The sequence below is a fragment of the Felis catus genome, chromosome A1, assembly GCF_018350175.1.
Source record: "Felis catus isolate Fca126 chromosome A1, F.catus_Fca126_mat1.0, whole genome shotgun sequence".
Lineage (NCBI taxonomy): Eukaryota > Metazoa > Chordata > Mammalia > Carnivora > Felidae > Felis > Felis catus.
The window spans coordinates 24,452,754-24,479,084 of record NC_058368.1 but is presented as its reverse complement, the minus strand read 5'-3'; the positions used below and the strand labels follow the sequence as shown (position 1 = coordinate 24,479,084).

At 42.1% G+C, this 26,331-nt stretch overlaps 1 protein-coding gene across 5 annotated transcripts in view; it reads left to right on the top strand.

Moving 5' to 3' along the window:
* Positions 1-26,331, top strand: part of LRCH1 (leucine rich repeats and calponin homology domain containing 1) — a 204,317-nt gene that overhangs the window by 108,441 nt on the left and 69,545 nt on the right. For all 5 annotated transcript variants that reach the window (NM_001048155.2, XM_023239734.2, XM_019813191.3 and 2 more), the window contains 1 exon segment: positions 15,242-15,368. In NM_001048155.2, the coding sequence (NP_001041620.2) occupies positions 15,242-15,368 (127 nt within the window).

The window sequence follows — 26,331 nt, the reverse complement described above, 5'->3', positions numbered from 1 at the left end:
TCCTCCCCAAATTGATAACATTCACAGAAAGCTTTAATGGCAAGCACTCCTCTGCAAACGTATATTATTTTTATTCTATATTTTAGGTCCCTCTTGCTTTTTACCTTGATTTGAGTGAACTGATGCTCATTTGTACTTACCTATATTTTTTACCAGATTCTCTGGTTTTTCATCTCACTCTTTTTAGGGTGAATCTCTTTGTTTATAGCATGCGTTCTTAAGAAGTTTCTTTAGTGATAATGTTTGTGGTAAATTCAGTCTTTTTTCTGAAATGTCTTTTCACCTCATTGTTGAAGGAAGGTTCAGTTCTTGGGATAAAACTTCAGGCTGTATTAGTGTAAAGTTTTAAGTTACAGTTATATTTCTGTTATATTTCTGTATATATACAGTTAAGTTTCTGTTATATTTCAGAGATGCTGTGTTTTCTGGCCTCTGTTTTGCTATAGAGAAATCCTTCGCTAATCCAAATGATTTAGGCTTGTAGAGAATTTTTATGTTTTTCCTTTTGATTTCTCCCCCTAACTTCTTTTTATCTTTGTTGCTCCCTATTTTTTGCTATGTTATGTATAGCTCTATCTTGATTTACCTAGCTATAAACTTTGTTTTGCTCTCTGAGCCTGAAGATTCATGTATTTCATCATTGTCTTTGTCTTTTTGCATATTGCCCCTTCCTCCATTTTTCTATTATTTCTGCCTACTTTGGGTACTCCCTATTGGTTAACTTAGCTCTTTCATTCTTTCTCACTTCTTAAATTTGGGGTAGTTTTCAAATAAAAAAAAGTGTTTAAACATATTGAGAGTGGAAGGACAGGACTACTTTGAAAGCAGGAAAAAACTGTAGTATTGTGGGATCCTTAATGGAAAAGAGTCTCAGTGACTGGAATGTGTAGTGAAAGAACTCTGTATTGTGGCTTCTTAGTGAGATGTGATGCCCTCTCTTACCCTTGTAATAGTATACTTTGTTGGTTGGCTAAAAACGAACTTTGACTTGATACCGAATTTCTATGAGTTAAGTCATTTTATTATAAAATTAGATGAGAACAAGTCTTGAAGCCTTTGCCTCATTAAATTGGAGTGTGCGAGAATTTGACTTCTTAATCTTCAGTCCTTTCTTTGTTGGATTCTGCCCAGTTAGCATCATCCATACCTTCTTCCCTGCTGTCTTAACATGAGGGTCAGATGGAATTAGGGCTTTTTTTTTTTTAATATAATTTATTGTCAAATTGGCTAACATACAGTGTGTAAAGTGTGCTCTTGGTTTTTGGTGTAGATTCCCATGATTCATTGCTTACATACAACACCCAGTGCTCATCCCAACAAGTGCTCTCCTCAATGCCCATCACCCATTTCCCCCCTCTCCCCCACTGCACCCCCATCCACCTTCAGTTTGTTCTCTGTATTTAAGAGTCTCTTATGGTTTGCCTTCCTCTGTCTCTGTTTGTAACTATTTTTCCCCTTCCCTTTCCCCATGGTCTTCTGTTAAGTTTCTCAAGATCCACATATGAGTGAAAATATATGTCTTTCTTTCTCTGCCTGACTTATTTCACTCAGCTTAATACCTTCCAGTTCCATCCACATTGCTACAAATGGCAGGATTTCATTCTTTCTTATCGCCAAGTAGTATTCCATTGTATACATAAACCACATCTTCTTTATCCATTCATCAATTGATGGACATTTAGGCTCTTCCCTTAATTTAGCTATTGTTGAAAGTGCTACTATAAACATTGGGGTACATGTGCCTCTATGCATCAGCACTCCTGTATCTCTTGGGTAAATTCCTAGTAGTGCTATTGCTGGGTCATAGGATAGTTCTATTTTTAACTTTTTGAGGAACCTCCACATGTTTTCCAGAGCGGCTGCACCAGTTTGCATTCCCACCAACAGTGCAAGAAGGTTCCCATTTCTCTGCATCCTCGCCAGCACCTGTAGTTTCCTGATTTGTTCATTTTAGCCACTCTGACCAGTGTGAGGTGGTGTCTCAGTGTGGCTTTGATTTGTATTTCTCTGATGATGAGTGACGTTGAGCATCTTGTCATGTGTCTGTTGGCCATCTGGATGTCTTCTTTGGAAAAGTGTCTATTCATGTCTTCTGCCCATTTCTTCACTAGATTATTTGTTTTTTGGGTGTTGAGTTTGGTAAGTTCTTTATAGATTTTGGATACTAACCCTTTATCCTTTATGGCATTTGCAAATCTGTCACCCTGTTGATCGCCAGCATTGATTCGGCTGATCTGGCTGGCTAGGCGGGTGTCCCCTTCCTTCCTCACCGCTCCATGTGCGTCCCTCCCAAAGCTGCACACTGGATCAAAGAGGACAACCTTCTCCGATAGAGGAGGACTGTTCTTTGGTCAAGAGTATGTGAGTAGCTGTGTTCCCCTGCTAGAACCTCCAAACAAGGAATTAGGGCTTTTTAAAGGTGAGTGGGTTTTGACTGCAGTCTGGAGGTGTGAGGGCCAGTCCAGGGCTTCGCTTTGGTTTCCTTGCTGTTCTTATTTGCTTGTTAGTAACAATGATAGTAACAGGACAAATAAAAAATTTTTTTACAAGAGTTGCTTTTGAGGAAAAAGACAGTCTTGGTTTTCTCAGCTTCCCAATTCAAATCTAAAGGCATTGCTTCATTTTCAAAAGTAAAAAAAAATAGACTGTAGAATATGATGTAAAAGTATTACCCTACTTCTGAAAAGAATACCTGTGCTGTGAGAGCTCAGGGAGGGGCGATCTTGGTAAAGTAATGCAGCCAAGAATTTCAGCATGCGTAATAATCATAAATAGACTTCTCCAGGGAAGATAAGTTAAGTCAAGAATAAACACATATTCTGTGGTTCTTTATCTGGAAGCATTCAAGGGATGGAATGTTTAGGTGACAGAGTTTATTCTGTGAGGCATTGTTTTTTCACCTCCTGCCATTTCTTGGAACACCTTCATACTCTCTGGACCAGATGGACTGTCACGACAGGTGGAATGAGATAATCTCTGTGAATGGTAAGAAAATAGCCAGAAGATCTGGGTCACTTTCAGAGTTGGATCATGTGGAACTGTTATCTATTAATCTAAGCATATCCACATTAACCTTATGAAATCAGGCAGTGTTTTTCTGATACCCCTCTTGGCAGCTGGAAAGCCATAGCAGAAAGGAATGTGAAAATAACATAAGAAAATTGACCCCTTTCAGTGATTAATTCATCTGTTCATGAATAGAGAATAATACATCTGGAGGAAACTTACTCGCCAGACTCCATAGGGGGTTGAAAAGCAGTTACTTATTTCTAACCTCAGTGATGCCATTGGATCAATTAAGGAATAAATAAAACATTGTTTTCCCAAAGTATATTCTATGGAAAAGTGTTCTGCCAGATATAGGTATACTTAAACAAACAAACAAAACAGCCCAAAGCCCATGTATTGTGCTGATCTGCACTATATGTCTCCAAGCAACACAGAACTCTTCCCCTCCCTCTTTTTTTGTGAGACCTACCGTTTAGCATCTCCCAGAACAGTGCTTTCCAGAACACCAGTTTGTAAACACTAATTTAGAAGAATTTTTATCACCCACTGACTCCTTTAAGAACTGACCTCATGCCTAAAAAAGGACGAGGTTAAAAAGTATGTCCCTTCATGTTGTTATATTCAGAGCCCAGGTAATCTGTATGGACTCCATGTATTGAAGGAAAAAATGAAATACAAGTAGAAGACAGAAAGGCCCAGGAAACACTAAAGCATAAAGTGTGTTACACAGAGGTGCCATCCAAACTGACTTATTTTCTCATTTAGTACTTAAAAAAAAAAAACTTTACTTTTTTTATTACCTATCAAATAAAATGTGCAATCTCTTTTGAGAAAAAATTACTGCAAAGTACAAGCAATATATATGTCATCACCGGTGTTCAAACAATTGTTAATTTTTTAAGACATTTGTTCATAAGATTTTTTTTCTTTTCCCTAACTCCTTTATAGGATGGAATTTTTTTGGAGGGGGTGAGAGGATTTTTTCAGAGGTTCTGAGAGCTCTATATTACATAATGAAAAAAAAGAATGACCTTGACCAGAAGTCTGAAGCAACTGAGTCTTTAAATTGTCTGCACTGAAATTTTAACGTTGCAACGCCACATCCCTATAGTGGAAACTAATCACCCGTTAAAGGGTAATTCTTTTAAAAAGGTAAAAATCAGGGGCGCCTGGGTGGCTCAGTCGGTTGAGCGTCCGACTTCGGCTCAGGTCATGATCTCGCGGTCTGTGGGTTCAAGCCCCGCGTCGGGCTCTGTGCTGACAGCTCAGAGCCTGGAGCCTGCTTCGGATTCTGTGTCTCCCTCTCTCTCTGCCCCTCCCCGCTCTGTCTCTCTCTCTGTCAAAAATAAACATTAAAAAAAAGGTAAAAATCATGACTCTCATACAAATATAACATCCATCAAAGATTATATGTATATAATGTATAATAGTATATAAATATATATAGTTCATTAATTAACGAAGAAACCAGTAAGATGTTACAACCTGTTTAAAGGAGAACTCAACACGCACAAACACACACATGCATTCACGCTAGCGGGCTTACTGAAGTGAATTTATGAATAGTTGTGAGAAGGCAGCAATCAGTTGCAGTTCCACTGCACTCATGACAATTTGTGCTTTTAAAAAAATTTTTTTTAATGTTTATTTATTTTTGAGAGAGACAGAGACAGAGCATGATTGGGGGAGGGGCAGAGAGAGAGGGAGACACAAGACTCTGAAGCAGGCTCCCGGCTCTGAGCTGTAAGTACAAAGCCCGATGCGGGGCTTGAACTCACAGACCGTGAGATCATGACCTGAGCCGAAGTCAGATGCTTAACCAATTGAGCCACCCACGTGCCTCAATTTGTCTGTGTTTCTATGCACGAAAATTACTTGTATTACTATCAGTTTTCAGTGTTAGAACAAGTTACAGGGTTGTAAAGTAAGTCAAAGACCATGAAAAACGGAGATAACCGGGAAGGGTGTACTAGACAAGCCCCGAGCAGTGATTCTGCCCATCTCGAAATCATTTACGATGTGTCCTGGTACACCAAATAATTTCATTTAGATCGTGGCACTTATGAGCAGTTTGAATGGGACTAGAGGTAGAAGAAAAAAATCGGCAGTGGTATTCACTGTGGATTGGGAAACTCTTCGTTGCCTGGGTCCCAAAGATGGTGAGAGGCTGGCTGTGTGCAGGCGGGTGGCGGGACAGGGTTGAAGAGGCAACGTGTGTGCTATGAGGGTAGCACGTTTACTTTTGTTGGCCAGTCATTCTTCAAGTAGGTGATCTTGAGGGAATTGAAGCCAACTGTTAGGAATAGTGGTCCCTCCCCTACCGTCAGTCCCAGCGAGAGACCGCCGAGAGAACAGCCCGGGATTTTTGGCAGAGGCAACCTTGGGTCGTTCGACAGAGGTGCCCAAAGTCGGCAGACACTTGTGTAAAGAGTTATTAGGATGAGCCTGAGACCCTTTCACCCCACTTCACGGGGAGAATCCATAAAGGGAGTCTCACTTTCATTTGCTAAGAGTCACTAACGTCTTGCCTTAAATCTCGAGAAACCCAGTCGGAAATATGTGCCGCTACGGCGTTTGAAAACTCCGTGACCCGTCTTCAAGTGGGACGTAGGTGATGTCAGCTCAGCGAGATAGTGTCTAATCTTGTTAAAGGTTAAGTCTCAGGATTCATGGACATTTCATGTTTTCTCAGAGTTTAGGACACGCTCTTGAGCAGAGCAGGCACTCAGTCAGTGTGGAAAAATAATTCGCTTCCAGTCAGCATGTAACACCACGGCACCGTCCTCCCTTGACTTGGTCACAGGCTTTCCTGCGTGCCCCTCTGGGTCTTTCTCTTTCTTCTTTATCCCCCATCTGGATGTTCTTTCTCTTTTTGCACCTTGTTGCTAGAATTCCCCACAGCTCCGTCTTTGGTCCTTAACGCTTCTCTCTCAGACCCTGGCCTCGGGTGTCTCAAATATAGTCTCCAGCTCCTCGAGTCATTTGGGCATTTGTCTTCATTTTCCCGATTGCCTAAAATTCAGTTCCTCTTAGATGCTTATTGACTCCTCGAAATTCAGTGTCTGCTGAACTAAGCTCACTTTCTTCTTTCCCAAATTAGCATCCTCGTTCCTGTCCGTGCCCCTGTTTTTCTCCAGCCCCCCAGCGTGGAATCTCAGAAATTATCTTTGACCCCGCCCTTCAAACTTTTACATAGACATTAATCGTTGAATGACCAGTCTAGCATCTCGTTGCCTCCTGCTTGAAATTTGGGGTCCTCCTCCTACTGTTTTCCTGGCTTCCCTTCACTTTTTATTCCAAAGTAAGTGAAAATAGGCTGGGTTGTATTGGAGGAAGGTCACACATTGATATGAATCCTAACCCACTTGGTTTCAAACCACACAGCACAGAACAACTCACCAGCTAGGCAATTTGAAGCAAGTTTTTTTTTTTTTTTTAAGTTTATATATTTATTTTGAGAGAGACAGACACAGCATGAGCAGGGGAGGGGCAGAGAGAGAGGGAGAGAGAGAATCCCAAGCAGGTTCCATGCTGCCAGTGCAGAACCCAGTGCGGGGCTCAAACTCACGAACCGTGAGATCGTGACTGAGCCAAAACCAAGAGTCAGAGGCTTAACCGAGTGAGCCACCCAGGTGCCCCTGGAGCAAGGGTTTTAAACTCTCTGAACAATATCAGTTTTTGCATCTGAAAGGTCCAGGTTAAATGCTTATGTTACACCACTGTTGTGAATATAAATAAAATATAATTGTCTAAGTGCCTAGCACAGTGCCTTATACATAGTAACTACCCAAGAAATGTTTCTTGAATTGTCAAATCAAGTTTTGCGGTATGCTGTCTCATATCTATTACAATCTGGGTTAAGAAAAATAGTGCAAAAGATCTCGTAAAAAGTAAGTGGATTCTCTAGTACGATTAGCAAAGTGGATATGCTACTGATTTGTAACAGTATTAGAGCCTTAAGTGGAACTTTGTTATTATTGGCCGTCAAGTTACATGATAGGAGCTCTCTGACAACTGATTTCCTTGGAAGAATAAGTAGGAAAAAGAGGATGTACATAGACTTACATGCATTTCCATCTGCATTTAAAAATTCCTAGAAATAGATGGAGAGACATATGTCTTCAGATGATAAACAAAAATGTTCAGGCTGGGGTGCCTGGGTGGCACAGTCGGTTAAGCGTTCGACTTCAGCCAGGTCACGATCTCGCAGTCTGTGAGTTCGAGCCCCGCGTCAGGCTCTGGGCTGACGGTTCAGAGCCTGGAGCCTGTTTCCGATTCTGTGTCTCCCTCTCTCTCTGCCCCTCCCCCGTTCATGCTCTGTCTCTCTCTGTCCCAAAAATAAATAAATGTTGAAAAAAAAATGTTCAGGCATTTTAAATTTTATTATTAATATTTTGTATTCATGCAGTGTCCCTGGGTGGAAGTTGATCTGAGCATCCTGTTCTCATTGAAGTCAGTATGGATATCCCTTTCTTTTCAGGTGGGGAAAAAATGTTAAAGTAACATTTGACTTGATAGAATTGCAAGGAGGAGAAGGCAGGTGAGGTAGGCCACTTTCTGCATAACAGGAGGCTAGGGGTCCATTCTACCTGGAACATGGCACTAGAAAGTGGGAGAATTATACTTAGTGCCAGTACAAATGCTTTTTTTAACTTCTAATGTTCATTTTATTATTTTGAGAGAGAGAGACAGAGACTGAGCAGGGGAGAGGCAGAGGGGTGGGGGGTAGAGAGAGAATCCCAAGCAGGCTCCACATTCAATGCTGAACCTAACGCGGGGCTCTATCTCAGGACCACGAGATCATGACCTGAGCCCAAGTCAAGGTTGGATGCTTAACCAACTGAGCCACCCAGGCGTCCCTCGCTACATCCTTTAAGCCATTTAGGGTGGTTTGCCTTTATGCCAGCAACAGTGTTTTACGCAGTGGTGTTTTTTCAGGGCATAGGGCTCAGGCTTCTACACTCTTCATACTTACAACCCCAAATCTACATTCTTGCCTCTGAAGGTGTTTAGCAAATTACTATTCTTTGTAGCATCCCTTATGGCATTCTCTTTGAACATGCAGTGTTCCCTGGATTGTGAACATTTAGCTCCATTTTAGGGTGAAGGAAGGGCATGGTAAAATATGAAAGAGGAAATTTAAAGCACTGGTTTTCGGAGCCTTACCCTTTCAGAATTGAAGAGCGCTGAGGAAAAAGGAGAGGAAATAACTGAGAAGGGACGAGTTATTGATGACTACACTTTGAAATCTAATTATAGACATCAGGAGTGGTAGTTGCGGGCCATTGAGAGTATAAAAAAAAAGTGGAGTATTTTAAGCAAGGCTTTATTTATACTCAGGAGGAGACTGATAGGCTGTCACTGTGAGAAACAGGTTCAGTCGCAGGGGCCAAATATGGTACAGGGACGCACAGTGGCAATGCACCGCGAGTGGTGCAGCAGCAGTCGGCCTGAATTCTGAGCCGCTGTAGACACTCACTTTTTGCTTCTTGCGTTTCTGTGAGGTCTCCTCTCCGAAGCTGACCCTTTTCCCTTCTCCAAACACAGCCCTCGTGGGCGGAATGTGAGACGGGACGGGTTTGGAGTTCAACAGCTGGTCCATGATTCAGGGACGTGATGATTCTGCGTTTCTGGTCTTGCAACATGTTAAGTCTTTGAGTGATAGCCATCCTCGAGCGGTAGACAGCGTAACTGCTTTCCAAATTCGATTTCAGCGTGGGCGCCCAGATTTTGTGCACGCACGTAATCTCAATCAAATTACTGCTTTAACAATTTCACGTAAAATATTACTAGAAGCGTATGTATGTAATTTGTATTTATAAAGTGAAAGCCAGCCGAAATATCCCAGGCAACCTGAAGCAAGGCTCTGGTTGTTGAGGTCAAGGTCTCAAGCATACAGTGATGGGGGGGGGTGGGGGGAGTGCAGGGGGAGGGGCTGGCGAGGAAGAGGAAGTCCTCTGTCATTAGGGGAAAGGAGGGTGAGACATTTTGCTATGGTGGGTTTTTCAGAATGGAGCCAGCAGGAAAAAGGAAATGGTTCTCGATAGATATTGTTCACTGAAGTGTGCATATAAAGACAATTAACAGCCAAGTGTCGTATGCAAACTAGAAAAAAAAAATCATAAAAACACTACTCTGCCTTGAATGAAAGGCAAACAGGGTATGCAAAAAACCAAAAGAACCCCACAAGCCATAAAAACAAAATTTGGTGAGGTGAGGTATCCTGTGAGAAAGGAAACTTGCTTGGTTGGCTAAAGTAAAATATCTAAAATATCTGCCATTCACAGTAGGTCGCACGCCAAGCCCAGGTCGACTATTCAGACAGTAACAGCCACGGCTGCATCGTTGTTTTCTCCTCTCCCTGGCTGAGACTCCTGTAGGGTGAGCCCGGGGGTGTCCGCACCACGAAACCTGCCCTCCTTTCTCTGTGCTCTGTTGCTCTGTGCTGTAACAGCAATAATGATGTGAGATCAGCAACCATCACAAACCTATGAAGAAAGTGTCACAGCATGCGTCTAAACAGCCACAGAGAAAGTCATTCATGTGATTGTATGTTCCAGTCCAGGTTTTCCAGACCGGTAATGGTTACTTGGTTGCGTTTCAGCCTGAAATTGTACAGCCCGGGCCTGGTTCTTCCGAGCATGCCTCGGAGGGACCATCTTTGTGTTTAATTGGCATATGTTTTCAATGAGTGGAACACGTAACCGTATTTTAGAAGTGGCGGCAATTTTAGCAGTTAGGAAATAAAATAAATAACTGAAACCAAACTAAGTGAACATACCTTCTTTTTGGTCCCCTACCCACTGGTTTGCTACATGAGTGTTTGGGTATGGTTTAATCTTTCTGTAGAGACTTAATGTTGGGCTGAGCACTTTTTCATCCAGAGTCTCATGTCTCATGTTAGATAGGTATTATTATTTATGTTTTATAGACGGCAAAACCCAGAGGGGTTAAATGTTCTACCTAAACTAAACGTTTGTGACACACATGAGATTTGAACCCAGGCTTTCTAATTCCACAGTTGGTGACCTCTTCCCTAGTTAACTAGGTGAATATGTTATAACAATCTTTCTATAAATTATTTCCTACTAAGTGAGTTCTAGCTCAATTATTAAGTGAACCCATATACTGAAAAGAGTTGTATTCCAGTAGAATAAAAAAATATATATGGTCCCCTGATCCTAAAATCACATGTCAGAATATAGTTATTTTTATTATTGCATACTTTAGGGAAAATAACTTTCTGATAAACTGATAATAAATAATGTTAAATACCACCATTAAGTCTGAAGTCATGGATATTAATAAGTGCCATGGTCAAAACACATTAAAATAAGGCTCTCTAAAAGTAAAACCATACGGTAGTGCTTTGGTTTGCAAATTCCTTAGTTCAGGAATTATGTCGAGTGAGGGATCGTGGTCCTTGAAGCCAAGAGAAGTTTATCCTGTAAACTAAAGCTGTCAAAAGTATTCAGATTATGTTGAGCTGCCTTGTTTCATCCTGACATGAGGAAATAGGCCAATAAATCTAGTAGGGAGTCGTTCGACAGAGAAAGATGGAAGAGGAAGCATTAGCGATAAAAGCCTACGGTCTTCCCGCCCCTCCTCCCCCCTCCCTGTGCCATCCTCCACCCAGACTGGGCAGGGAGAGTGACTGGAGATGCTGGGTGGGAAGGCTCATCCCGCCACCACCAAATCTGTAATTTCTACTTCTGAATGAGTGGCCCTTTTCCCCCCGCTAATTTGATCTTCTGTTATGAGCCAGTTAAAAAAAATTGTTTTTTTTTTTTTTTAAATTCTGCTTTCAGATGGAGCCTACAGGGTAGATTTGAAAACAAATGTTGGCCGTTACCTTATCAGACGCTGTCTGGCCGTATTTTAAACATCGTTTCTGCAAAAGGCCTGTTTTTAGCACAGAGGCTTCCAGGAGACAAGTGGGGGGCAGGATAGTGGTTTGCAGCCTGAGGCACTTACTTGCTTGAGAAAAATTGCTGCCAGATGAGTGGTTTCAAAAAAAAGAAAATACAAAAAACAAAAAAGTCAGGCAGCCGATGTGGTCTTTAGTGGGCAGAGGATTAAAGGAAACATAATTTCTCCTGTCCTTTATAAATATTTGCTGGACAGCTAATGGGTTTTTGTGTGCACATGTATTTCCTTTATCTCTTGGGGAAATTACAAGGAATAGAGGGGCATCCAGTGGTAACGTACGTGCACTAGAGCTTGAGAGAATAGATCAACAAAATACGAGAAAGATGTGCCCAGGTCTGTGGCATGCTTATTATGACCAAAGTTCTGGCACCTGGATTTTTCTACAGGTGACTACATACAGTATGTGTGGGACATAAATAAACAGACGATTCCATCAGCAACCTTTAGTATAAAAGGCTTGTATCCCCGTCAAAGAAATCATACTTATTTTTTAACAAATAAGTATTAAATAAATTGTATTATTAAATATTAAAATATTAAAATAGATTTTAATAAAATATTAAATAAATTTTAATACTTAAAATTAATGCTAACATGTAAATTTAAAATGCGTAAGTGTTATTTTATTTTAAATGAGTATACATCCAACTGAGGGTCGTTGGGGGTGGGGTGGAGGGGGAAAGCGGGTGAGGGGTATTGAGGAGGGAACCTGTCTGGATGAGCCCTGGGTGTTGTATGGAAACCAGTTTGACAATATATTTCATATTAAATAAATAAATAAAAAGTAAACAAAACTACAACACTTAAAAATAAAATAAATGGGGGGCGCCTGGGTGGCGCAGTCGGTTAAGCCTCCGACTTCAGCCAGGTCACGATCTCGCCGTCCCTGAGTTCGAGCCCCGCGTCGGGCTCTGGGCTGATGGCTCAGAGCCTGGAGCCTGTTCCCGATTCTGTGTCTCCCTCTCTCTCTGCCCCTCCCCCGTTCATGCTCTGTCTCTCTCTGTCCCAAAAATAAACGTTGAAAAAAAAAAAAACGTTTAAAAATAAAATAAATGAGTATCCATCCTAGAAATCCCATGAAAATAATCCCATGTACTCTCAGATATTCATGCTTCTGAATGAGCAGAACGTTCACTGCATTGCTTTTTTTTTTAAGTTTATTCATTTATTTAGAGGGAGAGAGTGTGTGTGTGTGTGTGTGTTAGCGCAGGAGGAGCAGAGAGAGAGAGAGAGAGAAGGAGGGAAAGAGAGAATCTCAAGCAGGCTCTGTGCTGTCAGTGTGGAGCCCAACTTGGGGCTCGATCTCACAAATCATGAGATCATGACCTGAGCTGAAATCAAGAGTCAGATTGTCAACCTACTGAGCCACCCAGCCACCCCTGCATTGCTTAATGGTATTATCAGTAGCTCTCTCGGTTCAGTGTCTGTCAATGTGACAAGATACCTGTGTCAAGGTGAGACTGGGAATAGTTTAAATCTGAGTTTCCAAGCAAAGAAACACGGGAAGAATCTTGAACTGTAAGTGTTAATTTGTGAAAATAAGCATGTAGAAGTTTTTCAAAATACTAATCTTCGTTTCCTTAGCTTCTCTTCAAAAGGAAGTTTAAATATGTCTCCAAAATAAAAAAAAAAAAGCCTTATTAACATTTTTTTTTTACTAATCCTCACTTTATGAAATTATATGTTAATAAATATTTTACAACCACAGGGGCACATGGGTGGCTCAGTTGGTTAAGTGTCAGACTATTTTTTTTTTTTAATTTTTTTTTTCAACATTTATTTATTTTTGGGACAGAGAGAGACAGAGCATGAACGGGGGAGGGGCAGAGAGAGAGGGAGACACAGAATCCGAAACAGGCTCCAGGCTCTGAGCCATCAGCCCAGAGCCTGATGTGGGGCTCGAACTCACGGACCGCGAGATCGTGACCTGGCTGAAGTCGGACGCTTAACCGACTGCGCCACCCAGGCGCCCCAAGTATCAGACTATTGATTTCTGCTCAGTCCACAATCTCACAGTTCCTGGGATCGAGCCCTACTTTGGGCTCCATGTTGACAGCGAAGAGCCTGCTTGGGATTCTCTCTCTCCCTCTCTTGCTGCCCCTCCCCTGCTCGCGTGTGTGCATACTGTCTCTCTCAAAAATAAATAAATAAAACTTAAAAAAAAATAAGTAAATGTTTTATAACCACAGGTTACATTCCAGACTATTTATGTGCCACCTTTTAATAAACTTAGTTCTCTTCCCAGAGATAGTGTCTAAGGAGGTTTTGGGTTTTTTTTTTTTTTTTTTTTTTTAATTTTTTTGGAGCTTGAAGAAAGCTGTCTCCCATCAGAGCACCAGGAAGTCCCCCTCAACCAGCCAGAATAGCCCCTCTGGGCTCCTGTGGGTGGATGTCAGAAACTGGCAGCCTAAGTAACCCCCTTTCACTGCCCTCAGAGATCAGGAGACAGTGCCAGGGTGGGCCCACCACCCTATTTTCCCCTGTCACTCTAACCAGGGGGAGGTGAACAGCCAGCTGGTCCTTCCAGTGCCAGGGACCTCCCCCCACCTGCCCCCTGTAGGGTTTCGATCTTCTCCCTCCCTCTGCTGGACCCTCTTAGAGAAACCTCTCTCCTTCCGCTCCTTCCTGGAAATAGCTTTCTTTGCAAATCTGGGCAATGGAGGGAAGATTGGCTGTGTCTTTTCTTGATAAAGCTTATTACCCAGGCCTTGGGTACCTGGAAGAGAAGAAACGTCAGGATATTTACAGGGGATCATCCACATGAGAAAGGTTCTTTCCAGAGCGCACCATGTGTTTTCTTCTCAGCCCATCAGCTAGAGATGCCCTTTGTTTAGCCGGATTCGCACCTCATCATATGGGGGAGTAGGGGAGGAAAACCTTTAAAATCTAATACATACAGAAAAGTGCACAGCTCATAAGGACACATCTCAGTGAATGTGAAGCACTCATGCAGCCAGTAGCCAGATGAAGTTTATCTTTTTATAGTGATACCTGTTTCTTAATTATAAATGCACTTTGTAGGAATTTTGGAAAACTCAGCAAAGTATAAGAAAGAGAAATGTAAAGAACACTCCTTGTACCTAATCTCCGACCCCCATGACTACCGATAGCATCTTGGTGTGTTTTCAGTGCATCTGTCCCTCCCCCTCACACACACAGATTTATGTGTGTCCACACGTGCACACAATACCACCGCCTCGGCCGCTTCATGCATGTGTGCGCGTATGCACAGAAGAAGTTCTACGTAGTTGCAATAGCAAGACAAACGTGTTTTTAGATATTCCACTGCCTGGTCATTGTCTCTGTCAGCAGAGTGGTGGGGAAAGAAAGGCAAGGAAACTGAATACCATCCCTCTCCTTCCCTGATGGCAGGAAAAGGGCTTTTTGTGGGAGAAGAGGTTGAAATAAATGGCTGACACACATAAAGATGGTTCACAGATTTCATTTATCCATTATTTTCCCATTTCTCAGCAAACTGAGCATTGATAACAGGAAGTTCAGATACTTCTGGGTAGAGAACCTCTTCATGCAAAGCGGAGATGAGAGTTGTACCCAAATTTTTCTGGGTACCCTGTGAAATTGAACCCCTCAGGGTTCCAGATTCACTTTTGCCAGAAGGCCAACGTTACTTTTTTTTTTAATTTTAATTAGCTCCCTTGCAGATGCCCAAATAGACTTTAAGCGCAGTGACTCTTGTGTTAGCAAAAGGAAGCAGAGTCAAAACGTTGGAAATCAGGCTCGTGGTCTTTTGTAAGTTGCAGCAAAACGATCTTCTCCATCAATGTAACATGGACGGGAGGATGCCTTTGTGGTGCTCGTTTCTCGCTGAGTTTCCTGCTACATTGTCAGAAAGAGAAGAGTTGGCACCCGCTTCCCGTTGTTATTGGTGACGCAGGGCGCGATGCCCATCTGCCTCCTGGCTGGCCAAGGACTCCGCTTCTGCAGGGGGCTTGATGGGGTTCCTTGTGCCGGGAAACGTTGTTTCCCGCAGAACTGCCTATGCCTTTCTTTCCTAGAAATAGATTTTATTGTCTTTTGTACTTGGGACTTGAGGGATTACACATATGGAAACTTCACTGGACCTTTTGCCGCAGAACTGCCTATGCCTTTCTTTCCTAGAAATAGATTTTATTGTCTTTTGTACTTGGGACTTGAGGGATTACACATACGGAAACTTCATTGGACCTTTTGTATTTGTCAGACGTCTTCTCCAATCACTCCTTTCTTCTCGCTTATTCACAAAAAATCGGAAACGGTATGACGTGGCTTGTGTGTTTACGGTGTTCTTGTATTGTCTTTGCAGTCGAAATCAGCTGTCTGCCCTGCCTGCCTGCCTGTGTGGTCTGCCTCTCAAAGTCTTAATCGCAAGTAACAACAAACTTGGATCGCTGCCAGAAGAGATAGGTCAGCTCAAACAGTTAATGGAGTTGGTATGTTACTGATTTTTAAGATGCTCTTTTTATTTGTTGACTAATCATAATCTATCAAGGTAGTCAGGAAGACTCTTGTAAAGTTGGGCATAGGTTGTTGGATGGCTGTATGTGATAAAGACATTAAGTGGGGAGAGGAATGATCTTGGCTTGGCTGTGGCAGACACAGTTCCTGAAATTTACAGGTTTCCTGAAGTTTACACTTCCTGAAGTCCACGGGATTTACAGTTCCTGAAGTTTACAGGTGATCATGTGGTAGTTACATCATTTTTTTCCAGATCGCATATAAATTTGTGATAAATTATGGATACACTGGCAAAATAATGTACAAATAAGTTAGTAGGGCCAACTTTACATGAATGTAAGTAATTTAGAAAGAACAGAATGCTTTGATTCTGTATGGGTTTTAGTAACCATTGCCCCAAAGTGATGTCACTCTAAAATATGACCATATCCTCAGAGACAAAAAAGTGTAACAAATGTTTTAGATGGGTAGAGATGGGTTGTAAGTGTGCATCTGAGGCCAAGAAACACTGTTCTATTTCAGGTCTTTCACTACTAAACGAATCACTTACCTTGTTTCTAAAATGGGAAAGAATGAATCCCATCCAGGTAAGATGGGTGAATGAAGAGACAAGAATAAGCAATCAGGCTGAAATACAATGGTCAGAATGTCTCCTTCAAGCAGGCATTATTCCATACTGACCTTGTATCAAGCACAGCTGCTGTGATTACAACCATGGAAAGGACACAGTTCCTTCCTTCAAGTAGATTCCAGTCTAGAACATTGATGGCCAATACCTTTTCTATTGGGTGCCAAGTCCATTTAATTTCTTGAGGCCACGTGGACCACCATGGTGATGACTTAGGAGGCTCAGATAGAGAGTGCTGTCATCCCTTCATCACGTCTGCAGTGGGAGTTGGTTAGGAACGTGACAGGTTAGGAAAGTGACCTATGTATCAGCTTTAATTTTAGTATAGGAGTGAGTTACTGCTGTATAAAGGCATTGAAAGGTAAAGAAAGAGTGTCTTTTTCAGGACTCATGTGATATTAGTATCTGAAACCTATTCCAAGGCAAGGGCAAACAAAAGTAAAAATAAACTATTGAGTCTACACCAAAAATGGAAAACTTTTGCACAGCAAAGGAAACTACCAACAAAAGAGAAAGGCAACCTAGTGAATGGGAGAATATATTTGCAAATGATTTATTCAATAAGGAGGTAATATCCAAAGTATATAAAGAACTTATGCAAGTCAACACCAAAAAAGAAAAATCTGAATTAAAAATGGGCAGAGGACCCAAATAGACATTCTTCCAAAGAAGACATACAGATGATGGCCAACAGACACATGAAAAGATGCTTAGTGTCACTGATCATCAGGGAAATGCAAATCAGAACCACAATAAGAAAACACTTCATACAAGTCAGAATGGCTAGTAATTAGAAAGGCAAACAATAACAAGTATTGGCAAGGATGTGGAGAAAGGGAAACCTTCACACACTGTTGGTGGGAATGTAAACTCATGCAGCCACCATGGAAAACAGTATGGAGATTCCCCAAAAAATTAAAACTAGAATTACCGTATGATCCAGTAATTCCCCAAAGGACACAAACACTGATTGGAAAAGATACATGCATCCCTATGTTCATTGCAGCATTATTTACAACAGCCAAGATATGGAGGAAACCCAAGCGTCCATCGACAGATAAGTGAATAAAGAAGTGGGGTGTGTGTGTGTGCGTGTGTGTGTGTGTGTGTGTGTGTGTGTGTATGTATATATACATACATACATATGTATATATGTATATGTGTGTATATATGTATACATATATATGTACATATATACATACACACACACACACAATGAAATATTATTTAGCCATAAGAAATGAATGAAATCTTGTCTTTTGAGACAATATAGATAGACCTAGAGGGTGTGAAATAAGTCAGACAGAGGAAGATAAATACCATACGGTTTCACTTATATTTGGAATAAAAACATATTGAGGGGTGCCTTCATGGTCAGTCAGTTAAGCATTGGACTCTTAATTTCAGCTCAGGTTGTGATCTCATCTCTTTCTCAAATCAAATAAATAAATAAAATAATTAATTAATTAAATTTCAAGTTTTTAAAAAATCAAAAAAAATCAGAAATAGACTCGTAAATACAGAGAATAAACTGGCGATTGGCAGAGGGGCCAGGAGCATGTATGGAATCGATGACTGGGATTAAGTGCAAACTCTCAGTTAGAAAATAAGTCACAGAGATGAAAAGCACAGTACAGGGAATAAATACCGTACAATATGATACTGTAATAACATTGTATGGTGTCAGATGGTGACCAGACTTAACCTTGGTGAGCGCTGGGCAATGAATAGAATTGTTCAATGACTATGTTGTGCACCTGAAAGTAATACAACATTGTATATCAACTATACCTAAATAATCATTTTTTTAACTTTGTATTATTTTTTTATTTATTTTTTAAGTGTTTCACATGAGTAGGGAGGAACAGAGAGAGAGGCAGAGAGAGAATCCCAACTCTGGGTGCAGAGCCCAACACAAGGGCTTGATCTCACAACCACGAGATCATGACCTGAGCCAACGTCAAAAGTCAGACACTTAACTGACTGAGCCACCCAGGTGCCTCAATAATGCATATTTTTAAAGGATGCAGGGGTATTCCTGCCACTCAGCATCTGGACATTTGATCAGGGATCATTAATGTCTAGAACAAGACACTGGAAAGTTGTCTGGAGCCATGGAAGTGGTTTGTTTTGTCACTTAGCTCTCTGTACTTCTCCATGCAGTGGAGATGTCTCGCCCACAGATCCCAAGTTTAAATGTCCTCCGACTTAAGCACTAGCTAGTCTGTCTCAGCCCTGATGTCTAAATGAGAAAGGCAAGATGTGGGTCGGATGTCCTCTCCTGACTGAGTCCGTGATGCACAAGGCACATGGTCACATGACCCAGACACACAGCTGCTTTCCTGCCAACAAGGGGGCAGTTCTGAAAGAAGATGGATATTAATTTGGGTAGGCACACCCACCCCCAAGTTTGCTATTACAAGAAATATGTGCATGTGGTTAGGGAGTGATTGATTCAGCCTTGGAGTTGGGAAGGATTTGTAAGGGAAGAGACGTTTGAGAGGCCCCTTGCAGAAGTCTGTGTGGGATTTTCTAAACGGAAAAAGGAAGACAGGCACAGAGGAAGCATTTAAGAGAGAAGGGACGGCGTGAGCAAAGGCAAGACAGCCCAGGAGGAGGTGCCTTGCTTGGAGCGTGGGAAGCAGTTTAATCTGGCTGAGGCTATGTAGAATGACACTGGGTGCTCCATTTTCACGGCCACTGCCTTAGAGTTAGAGTTAGGCCACCTTCAGCTCCTCCATGGGGCATTCAAGACCCGTCATTCACCTCCTGTCCCTGGCCCCTTTAGTTCCAGCCATCTGGGAGTGTTCCTTGTTCACTTCCACTTCTAGTCTTTGACACACATCACTGTCTCTGTGGGGACAGTTTCTTCCTTCTCGTCTTCTCTTGGTCAGTTCTTTTTTTTTTTTTTTCAACTTTTATTTATTTTTGGGACAGAGAGAGACAGAGCATGAACGGGGGGAGGGGCAGAGAGAGAGGGAGACACAGAATCGGAAACAGGCTCCAGGCTCCGAGCCATCAGCCCAGAGCCTGACGCGGGGCTCAAACTCACGGACCGCGAGATCGTGACCTGGCTGAAGTCGGACGCTTAACCGACTGCGCCACCCAGGCGCCCCTCTTGGTCAGTTCTTAACCAAGCTAGATGTCACTTCCCCCAGAAAGCCTTCCCAAATCCTCTAAGCCAGACTTAGGCACTCCCAATGCAAGCACGCTATACTTACCACGGAATTCTGTGCAGTCATACTTTCTTCCTACTTGGCTTTCTTCACACCAGCTCCCTCTATGTCTGGAAAGCCACCAAGGGCTGTGGACAGGGATTTGCTGTTGTACCTGGTGCTCGGCATAAGACCCAATACATGTTTGCTGAATGCTGCTCTCAAGGGGTGGAAAGTGGGCTGTGGCTTGGGACAGACTGTGAAGACTCCCAGGTGCTCAGCCTGCCAGGGGGATGACTATCTTACAATCCATCTTGATTCAGAAGGTAGCATCTTAATCGGTTCCAGAAAACAAAACAGTAACACGGAATAATGCTTTGGATGAAACTGATAGTTATATGCTTTTTTTTTTCTTTTTAAAGAATTCTTCTTTTAGGAGTCTGATAGACACACAATCCAAATCTGCTAGCATTTGGATTAGGTCTTAAAAGCACAATATATAACGCGTTGGTTTTTTTCCCCACTTGTCGGGCTCCCACAGATGGGCGGCACACAGGTGAGGTCGGTCTTCTGGAACCTGTGGGCAGCTGGAATGTGTTTCTGTCCCACTGCACCCTGGGCGTAAGCCGACAGCATGCCATGTATCAGCTCTCCTGCCGAGCTGCGGACCAGCTCATCTGTGAATAGGTGCCCGTGTGCTGAGCCTGGGGCCAGTCCCACACCAGAGCGGGGCTTTCCTGAGATGCTCTTATCAGCCGCTGGGCTGGCCTTGTGGCCGTGGTAGAACAGCACTGTCTCCTGTCTCCCGCCTCAGGACACACAAGCTGTGGGGTGGCTGTGAGGGAGTCCTTGAGCTTTTCTTGGGCACCCTGTCCAGAGCCCAGAGGTTAGTGTAACCTCTTAGTTACACTAAAGGTTGAGTGTAACTACTTACTTATTAGCATTGTGTTCAGCTGGCTCTGGTGCCTTTTCTCCACCAGCAATAACCTGTTGGATCCTCAAATCCTAGAAATCCTAGAATGTGAGAGCCATTGGGGTTTTAAAAGCATCTAGGCCAAGCTCTTGACATCTTGCAAGGGTAGAGAGAAACCTAAGGTAGAGAGGCAGTGTGTGATGTACAGAAGTTCACTCTGGTGTAGCTAATATAACTTAAGCTGAAACACCCTCACCCAGCACTATTTGATAGAAAGGTAACGCAAGCAGCAAATTTTATTTTACTTTATTTCATGAAAAAATTTTAATTCTGTTCTGTTTTTTTTAAGTTTATTTATTTATTTTGAGAGAGAGCATGGGAGGGGCAGAGAGAGAGGGAGAGAGAATCCCAAGCAGGCTCCGCACTGTCAGCACAGAGCCCGAAGTGGGGTTCTAACTCACGAACCATGAGATCATGACCTGAGTCAAAGTCAAATATTGGACGCTGAACTGACTGAGCCACCAGGCGCCCCTGTTCTGTTCTATTTTTAATTTTAATTCCATTGTAGTTAACATAGCATTATATTAGCTTCAGGTACACAATGTAGTGATTCAAGACTTCCATATATCATCTGGTGCTTATCATGACAGGGGCACTCCTTAATCCCCATCACCTATTTCATTCATCCCCCCACTCACCTCTTTTTATTAACCATTAGTTTGTTCTCAGTAGTTAAGGGTCTGCTTCTTGGCTTGTCTCTCTCTCTCTCTTTTCCTTTGCTCATTTGCTTCTTAAATTTCACTTAGCAAAATACCCTCTAGCTCCATTCTTGTTGCAAATGGCAAGATTTCATTCTCTTTTTAAGTTTGTTTATTTATTTATTTTGAGAGAGAGAGGGAGAGTGAGCATGAGCAGGGGAGGGCAGAGGGCAAGAGAGATTTTCAAGCAGGCTCCATGCTGCCAATGTGGAGCCCCTATGTGGGGCTCAGAATCACAAACTGTGAGATCATGACCTGAGCTGAGATCAAGAGTGGGACACAACCAACTGAGCCACACTGGTGCCCCAAGAGTTCATTCTTTGATGGCTGGGTAATATTCCATTTTGTGTGTGTGTGTGTGTGTGTGTGTGTGTGTGTGTGTGTGTGTGTATGCACACATCTTCTTTATCCATTCTAATCAGTGGATGGACACTTAGGTTGCTTCCATAATTTGGCTATTGTAAATAATAAAATATGCTGTAAACATAGAGATGCATGTATCCCATTGAATTATTATTTTTGTATTCGTTGGGTAAATACCCAGTAGTGCGATTGCTGGATCATAGAGTAGTTGTATTTTTAACTTTTTGAGGAACCTCCATGCTGTTTTCCAGAGTGGCTGTGCCAGTCTGCATTCCCACCAACAGTACATGAGGGTTCCTTTTTCTCCACAACCTTGCCAGCACTCGTTGTATGTTGTGTTTTTGATCTTAGCCATTTGGAGAGGTGTGTGGTGATATTTCGTTGTAGTCTTGATTTGCATTTCCCTGATGAAGAGTGATGTTGAGCCATCTTTTAGTATGTCTGTGGGCTCTCTTTATGTCTTCTTTGAGAAATGTCCATTTCTTCTGCCCATTTTTAAATTGGATTGCTTGTTTTGGGGTGTGGATTTTTATAACTTCTTTACATATTTCCAATGCTAACCCTTTATTGGATATGTCATTTGCAAATACCTATTCTCATTCAGTAGGTTGCCTTTTAGTGTTTTGGATTATTTACTTTGCCGTGCAAAAGCTTTTATTTTGATGTAGTCTTAATAGTTTAATTTTGCTTTTGTTTCCCTTGCCTCAGGAGACGTATCTAGAAAAATGTTGCTGCAGCCAATATCAGAAAAGCGTGCTCTCTTCTAGAATTTTTATGGTTTCATGCCTCACATGTAACTCTTTCATCTATTGTTAATTTTTGCATGTGGTGTAAGAAAGTGGTCTGGTTTTGCTGTGTTACATGCTGCTGTCCAGTTTTTCCAACACCATTTGTTGAAGAGATTGTCTTTTGCCCATTGGATATTCTTTCCTGCTTTGCCAAAGGTTAATTGACCATATCCTTGTGGGTTTATTTCTGGGTTTGCTATCCTGTTCCATTGATCTATGTGTCTATTTTTGTGCCAGTACCATACTGTTTCGATGACTACAGCTTCGTAATATAACTTGAAGTCAGAAATTGTGATGCCTCCAGCTTCACTTTCTTTTTTCAAAATTGCTTTGGTAATTTGGAGTCTTTTGTGATTCTGTATAAATTTTAAGATTATTTGTTCTAGCTCTGTGAAAAAATGCTATTGGTAGTTCGATAGGGATTGCATTAAATGTGTAAATTGCTTTGCATAGTGTAGACATTTTAACAATATTTGTTCTTCCAGTCCATAAACATGGAATGTCTTTCTGTTTCTTTGTGTAGTGTTCAGTCTCTTTCATCAATGTTTTATAGGTTTTAGAGTATGGGCCTTTTACCTCTTCAGTTAGGTTTATTCCTAGGTATCTTATTATTTTTGGTGCAGTTGTAAATGGGATTATTTTCTCAATTTCTTTCTGCTGCTTCATTATTAGTGTATAGAAATGCAACAGTTTTCTGCACATTGATTTTATATCTTACGACTTTACTGAATTAACTGATCAGTTCTACTAGTTTTTTGGTGGAGTCTTTAGTATTTTCTATATAGGGTGTCATGTTATCTACAAATAGTGAAAGTTAGACTTCTTCCTTACCAAGTTGAATGCCTTTAATTTCATTTGATTGTCTAACTGCTGTTAGTAAATGTAACTTTTTTATTAGATATTTGGTTTTATTATTTTAGAGAGAGCACAGATGGGGAGACGGGCAGAGGGAGAGAATAAAAGAGGGAGGTTGGGAGAGGGAGAATCTTAAGCAGGCTCCATGCTCAATGTGGAGCCTAACGCAGGGCTCAACCCCACGACCTGGGGATCATGACCTGAACCAAAATCAAGAGTCAGATGCTCAACTGACTGAGACACCCAGGCGTCCAAACAAACGTACTTCAAATGCACTGGTAGCCACATTTAAAAAAAAAAAAAAAAAAAAAAGCAAGCGAAATTAATTTTAATGATATGTTTTATTTAATGCAGGATGACCAGAATATTATTTCAGCATGTTTGCGATATAAAATCAGTGAGGTATTTTGTATATTTTTTTCATATTATGTCTCTGAAGTTCATGGTGTCTACCAAGAGCATCTCACAGGTTGGAACAGCCGCGTTTCTCATGCTCGTCGCTGTGGCGGAGCAGCTCTGTAGCCTGTGGTCTTTCACTCTGTGCGCCAGCATGATTCCTTGTGAAAAGCATTTATTTGTGACATTGGTGAATATTTCATTTGTTGCCATTATTTAACCACAAGGGGTGAGTGGCCTTGCTTAAGGTCACAGACTAAAAAAAGATTAGTTTCCATCCGTTCTTATTTATCTTTCATATCTTTTTTGCTTAAAATGGCAGTGCTACTGTAGGTAACCCTGTCAAATGATTTTTTAGCTATCAGTTGGAAAGAAATTCCCTGGAGAGCCTGAAATAATTCCAGACTTGCTTGGGAGGCTTTTGTTTAAATGGTTACGTGGTAACCAACTTGTTAAAAAGTTTGACAGCTCCCACCAGACCCCACCCAAGCATTCAGGGTACTTTAAAGCCAATGACGTGCTGATAAAATCACTCAATTTATTGGTCTCTGAGCATTGTTTGGCTATTTTAGAAGAAATATTTTTAAATTTCACATTAGACTCAGAGTATCCCAAACGGAGTTGTAAACTCTCTCTTCTTCCAAGTGTGAGTATTCCAGAGTCATTGCTGCTTTGAAAAACAAAAGAAGAGAACCGTAGCTGTTGCAAGAAAGGAGTTGTCCTCTGTAATTTTTAAGGACTAGAACTGGAAAACATCACCTTACTGTCTTAAATATATCACAGTTATCTGAAACTGTGAAAATGAAACAAAAAGCATTGCCATTCAGCGATTGGCTTGTCCAGCCATTTGAGATGGTGCAGAGAACAAAGGAGCGCAATTGTTCCTCCTTCCATGAAGAAGCTATTAAGAAACACCTACTGAGACGTCCTTTTTTGAATCCAGGAGAGGCCAGGATAGAGTTCTGTGCTGTTTCAGGTGCAAGAGAATTTAGGGAATCTTAGCTCTTTGGAACTGGCCCCTCCAGGCTCATTTGTGATGGGAATGACCTAGAACTTTTGGACCTTTCTGGCCTCTTTGACTTCCTTCTTTACCTCTGGTACTCTAAGAGCTGTAGCTGTATATAGATGTTGTTTTGTAAGTCTTTGTATCTGGGCGTTCTTTCTGTAAGAGAAAGAAAAAGCAATAGCATTTACTGAGCACCTACTATATGCCAGGCACTCTGCTAGGTATATGGCATGGGCAATTTCATATAATCTTGACAATAACCCAGAAAGGTAGATATAATATCTACAGTTTGTAGACAGATTTGAGTTTCAGAATTATTTACCCAGAGCTGGGGGGGGGGGGGCCTGGAGTGGTGGAGCTGGGGTAAAAACCAGTTTTGTGTGATGAAAGCCCCAATCCTTTCAATAGCACCATTCAGCTGTGCTTACTGGGTCTTCTTCTGGATCGTTTAGCATCTCACGGAGAGGGACCCCGTGGTGTTTGCTTGTTTGTTTGTTGAGTTCCTGGTTCATCTTGGCAGTGGTTTTCCCATTAAAGTTGGGGCAGCGCACCAACAGTTGAGAGTGAATCAGAGAATGAATGTTGCAAAACTCGGGCCGTGTCTGTGTGCAGGTCTCCTCGCTGAGGAGCCACAGCCGGGCAGGGAAGGTCAGTAGAGGGTGCTGGTGTTGACTAAACCTTATTTTACTCATTAAAACGACATTAGCATTTGGAAACACGGTTCTTGTACTGTCGAATCATGCCCGAAGGGGAAGACATGCTGAGTACCTGGGAAGAGATGCTGTGTGTGTGCCTTCTGTGATAATAACCAGAGAGCCGTGAAGATAACCGCACTGCGGCAGAGCACGACGAACTTGAGTTTTCTCACGGTTCCCTGAGCGGGCTGACATACTGAGGGCCGGAGACTGTCTGTCCCTTGTTTGGTTTCTTTCAGTTCTGTCTTTCTTCCGCTCACGCGGTGTGTGAAAATCGTGGCTTCCAGCTGTAAGACAACACAGTATCACTGCTCCAGAAGCCTGCTCTTATACTGAAAAGCTCACAGAACCTGACTCAAGGAATATCTGATGGAAAGTTGCATTTCCCTGCCCTGCCTAGACCTCTCTCTCCTTTCATAAAATGTTTGTGTAGCGAGTTTGAATTCAGGGATTGATTGTAGACACAGGATGTATTGACCTGGTTCTGAGGAGAATTCCTCCATTACTGTTTTTTAATTTTTTTTTTTTATTTTACTCTTGAGAGAGAGAGAGAGAGAGCGTGAGCAGGGGAGGAGCAGAGAGAGTGGGAGACACAGAATCTGAAGCAGGTTCCAGGCTGTGAACTGTCAGCCCAGAGCCCGATGCGGGGCTTGAACTCATGAACCGCGAGATCGTGACCCGAGTCGAAGTCAGATGCTTAACAGACTGAGCCACCCAGGCACCCCTCCTTCATTATTTTCATACGTAACATTCCAGCCTCTGAGTTAGGTATAGCGGAGACATTAATTCATGTGTCTGCCATAATCTTTTTTCCATTCACAGTCTTTGGACATGCCTTCTAACCTCTCTGGTTTCTGCGGGACAGTTGGAAGTCCGTGGCTTGTTTACCATCTGTTCTGTTGAAGAGCATTGGGTTGGAAGGAAGGGTGTGGAGCGGAGTTTTATACTAGAAGGAGACATTCAGTAAGTGTTGGGAGGTGACAATACCAGAGGTTGCTTGAAAAAGTTTTGAGTTTAAATGAACATACTGGATTTTTCTTTTTTTTTTTTCTCGAATTTTTTTTTTTCAACGTTTATTCATTTTTGGGACAGAGAGAGACAGAGCATGAATGGGGGAGGGGCAGAGAGAGAGGGAGACACAGAATCGGAAACAGGCTCCAGGCTCTGAGCCATCAGCCCAGAGCCCGACGCGGGGCTCGAACTCACGGACCGCGAGATCGTGACCTGGCTGAAGTCGGACTTTTAACCGACTGCACCACCCAGGCGCCCCTGGATTTTTCTTAAAAGAAAGAAATTCTGACTACAGGCATCGAAGTTTTTGATGGCTAAGAAATCAAAATTGACATTACTTCTAAGTTAAGTATCTGTCTTTCAAAGTCTC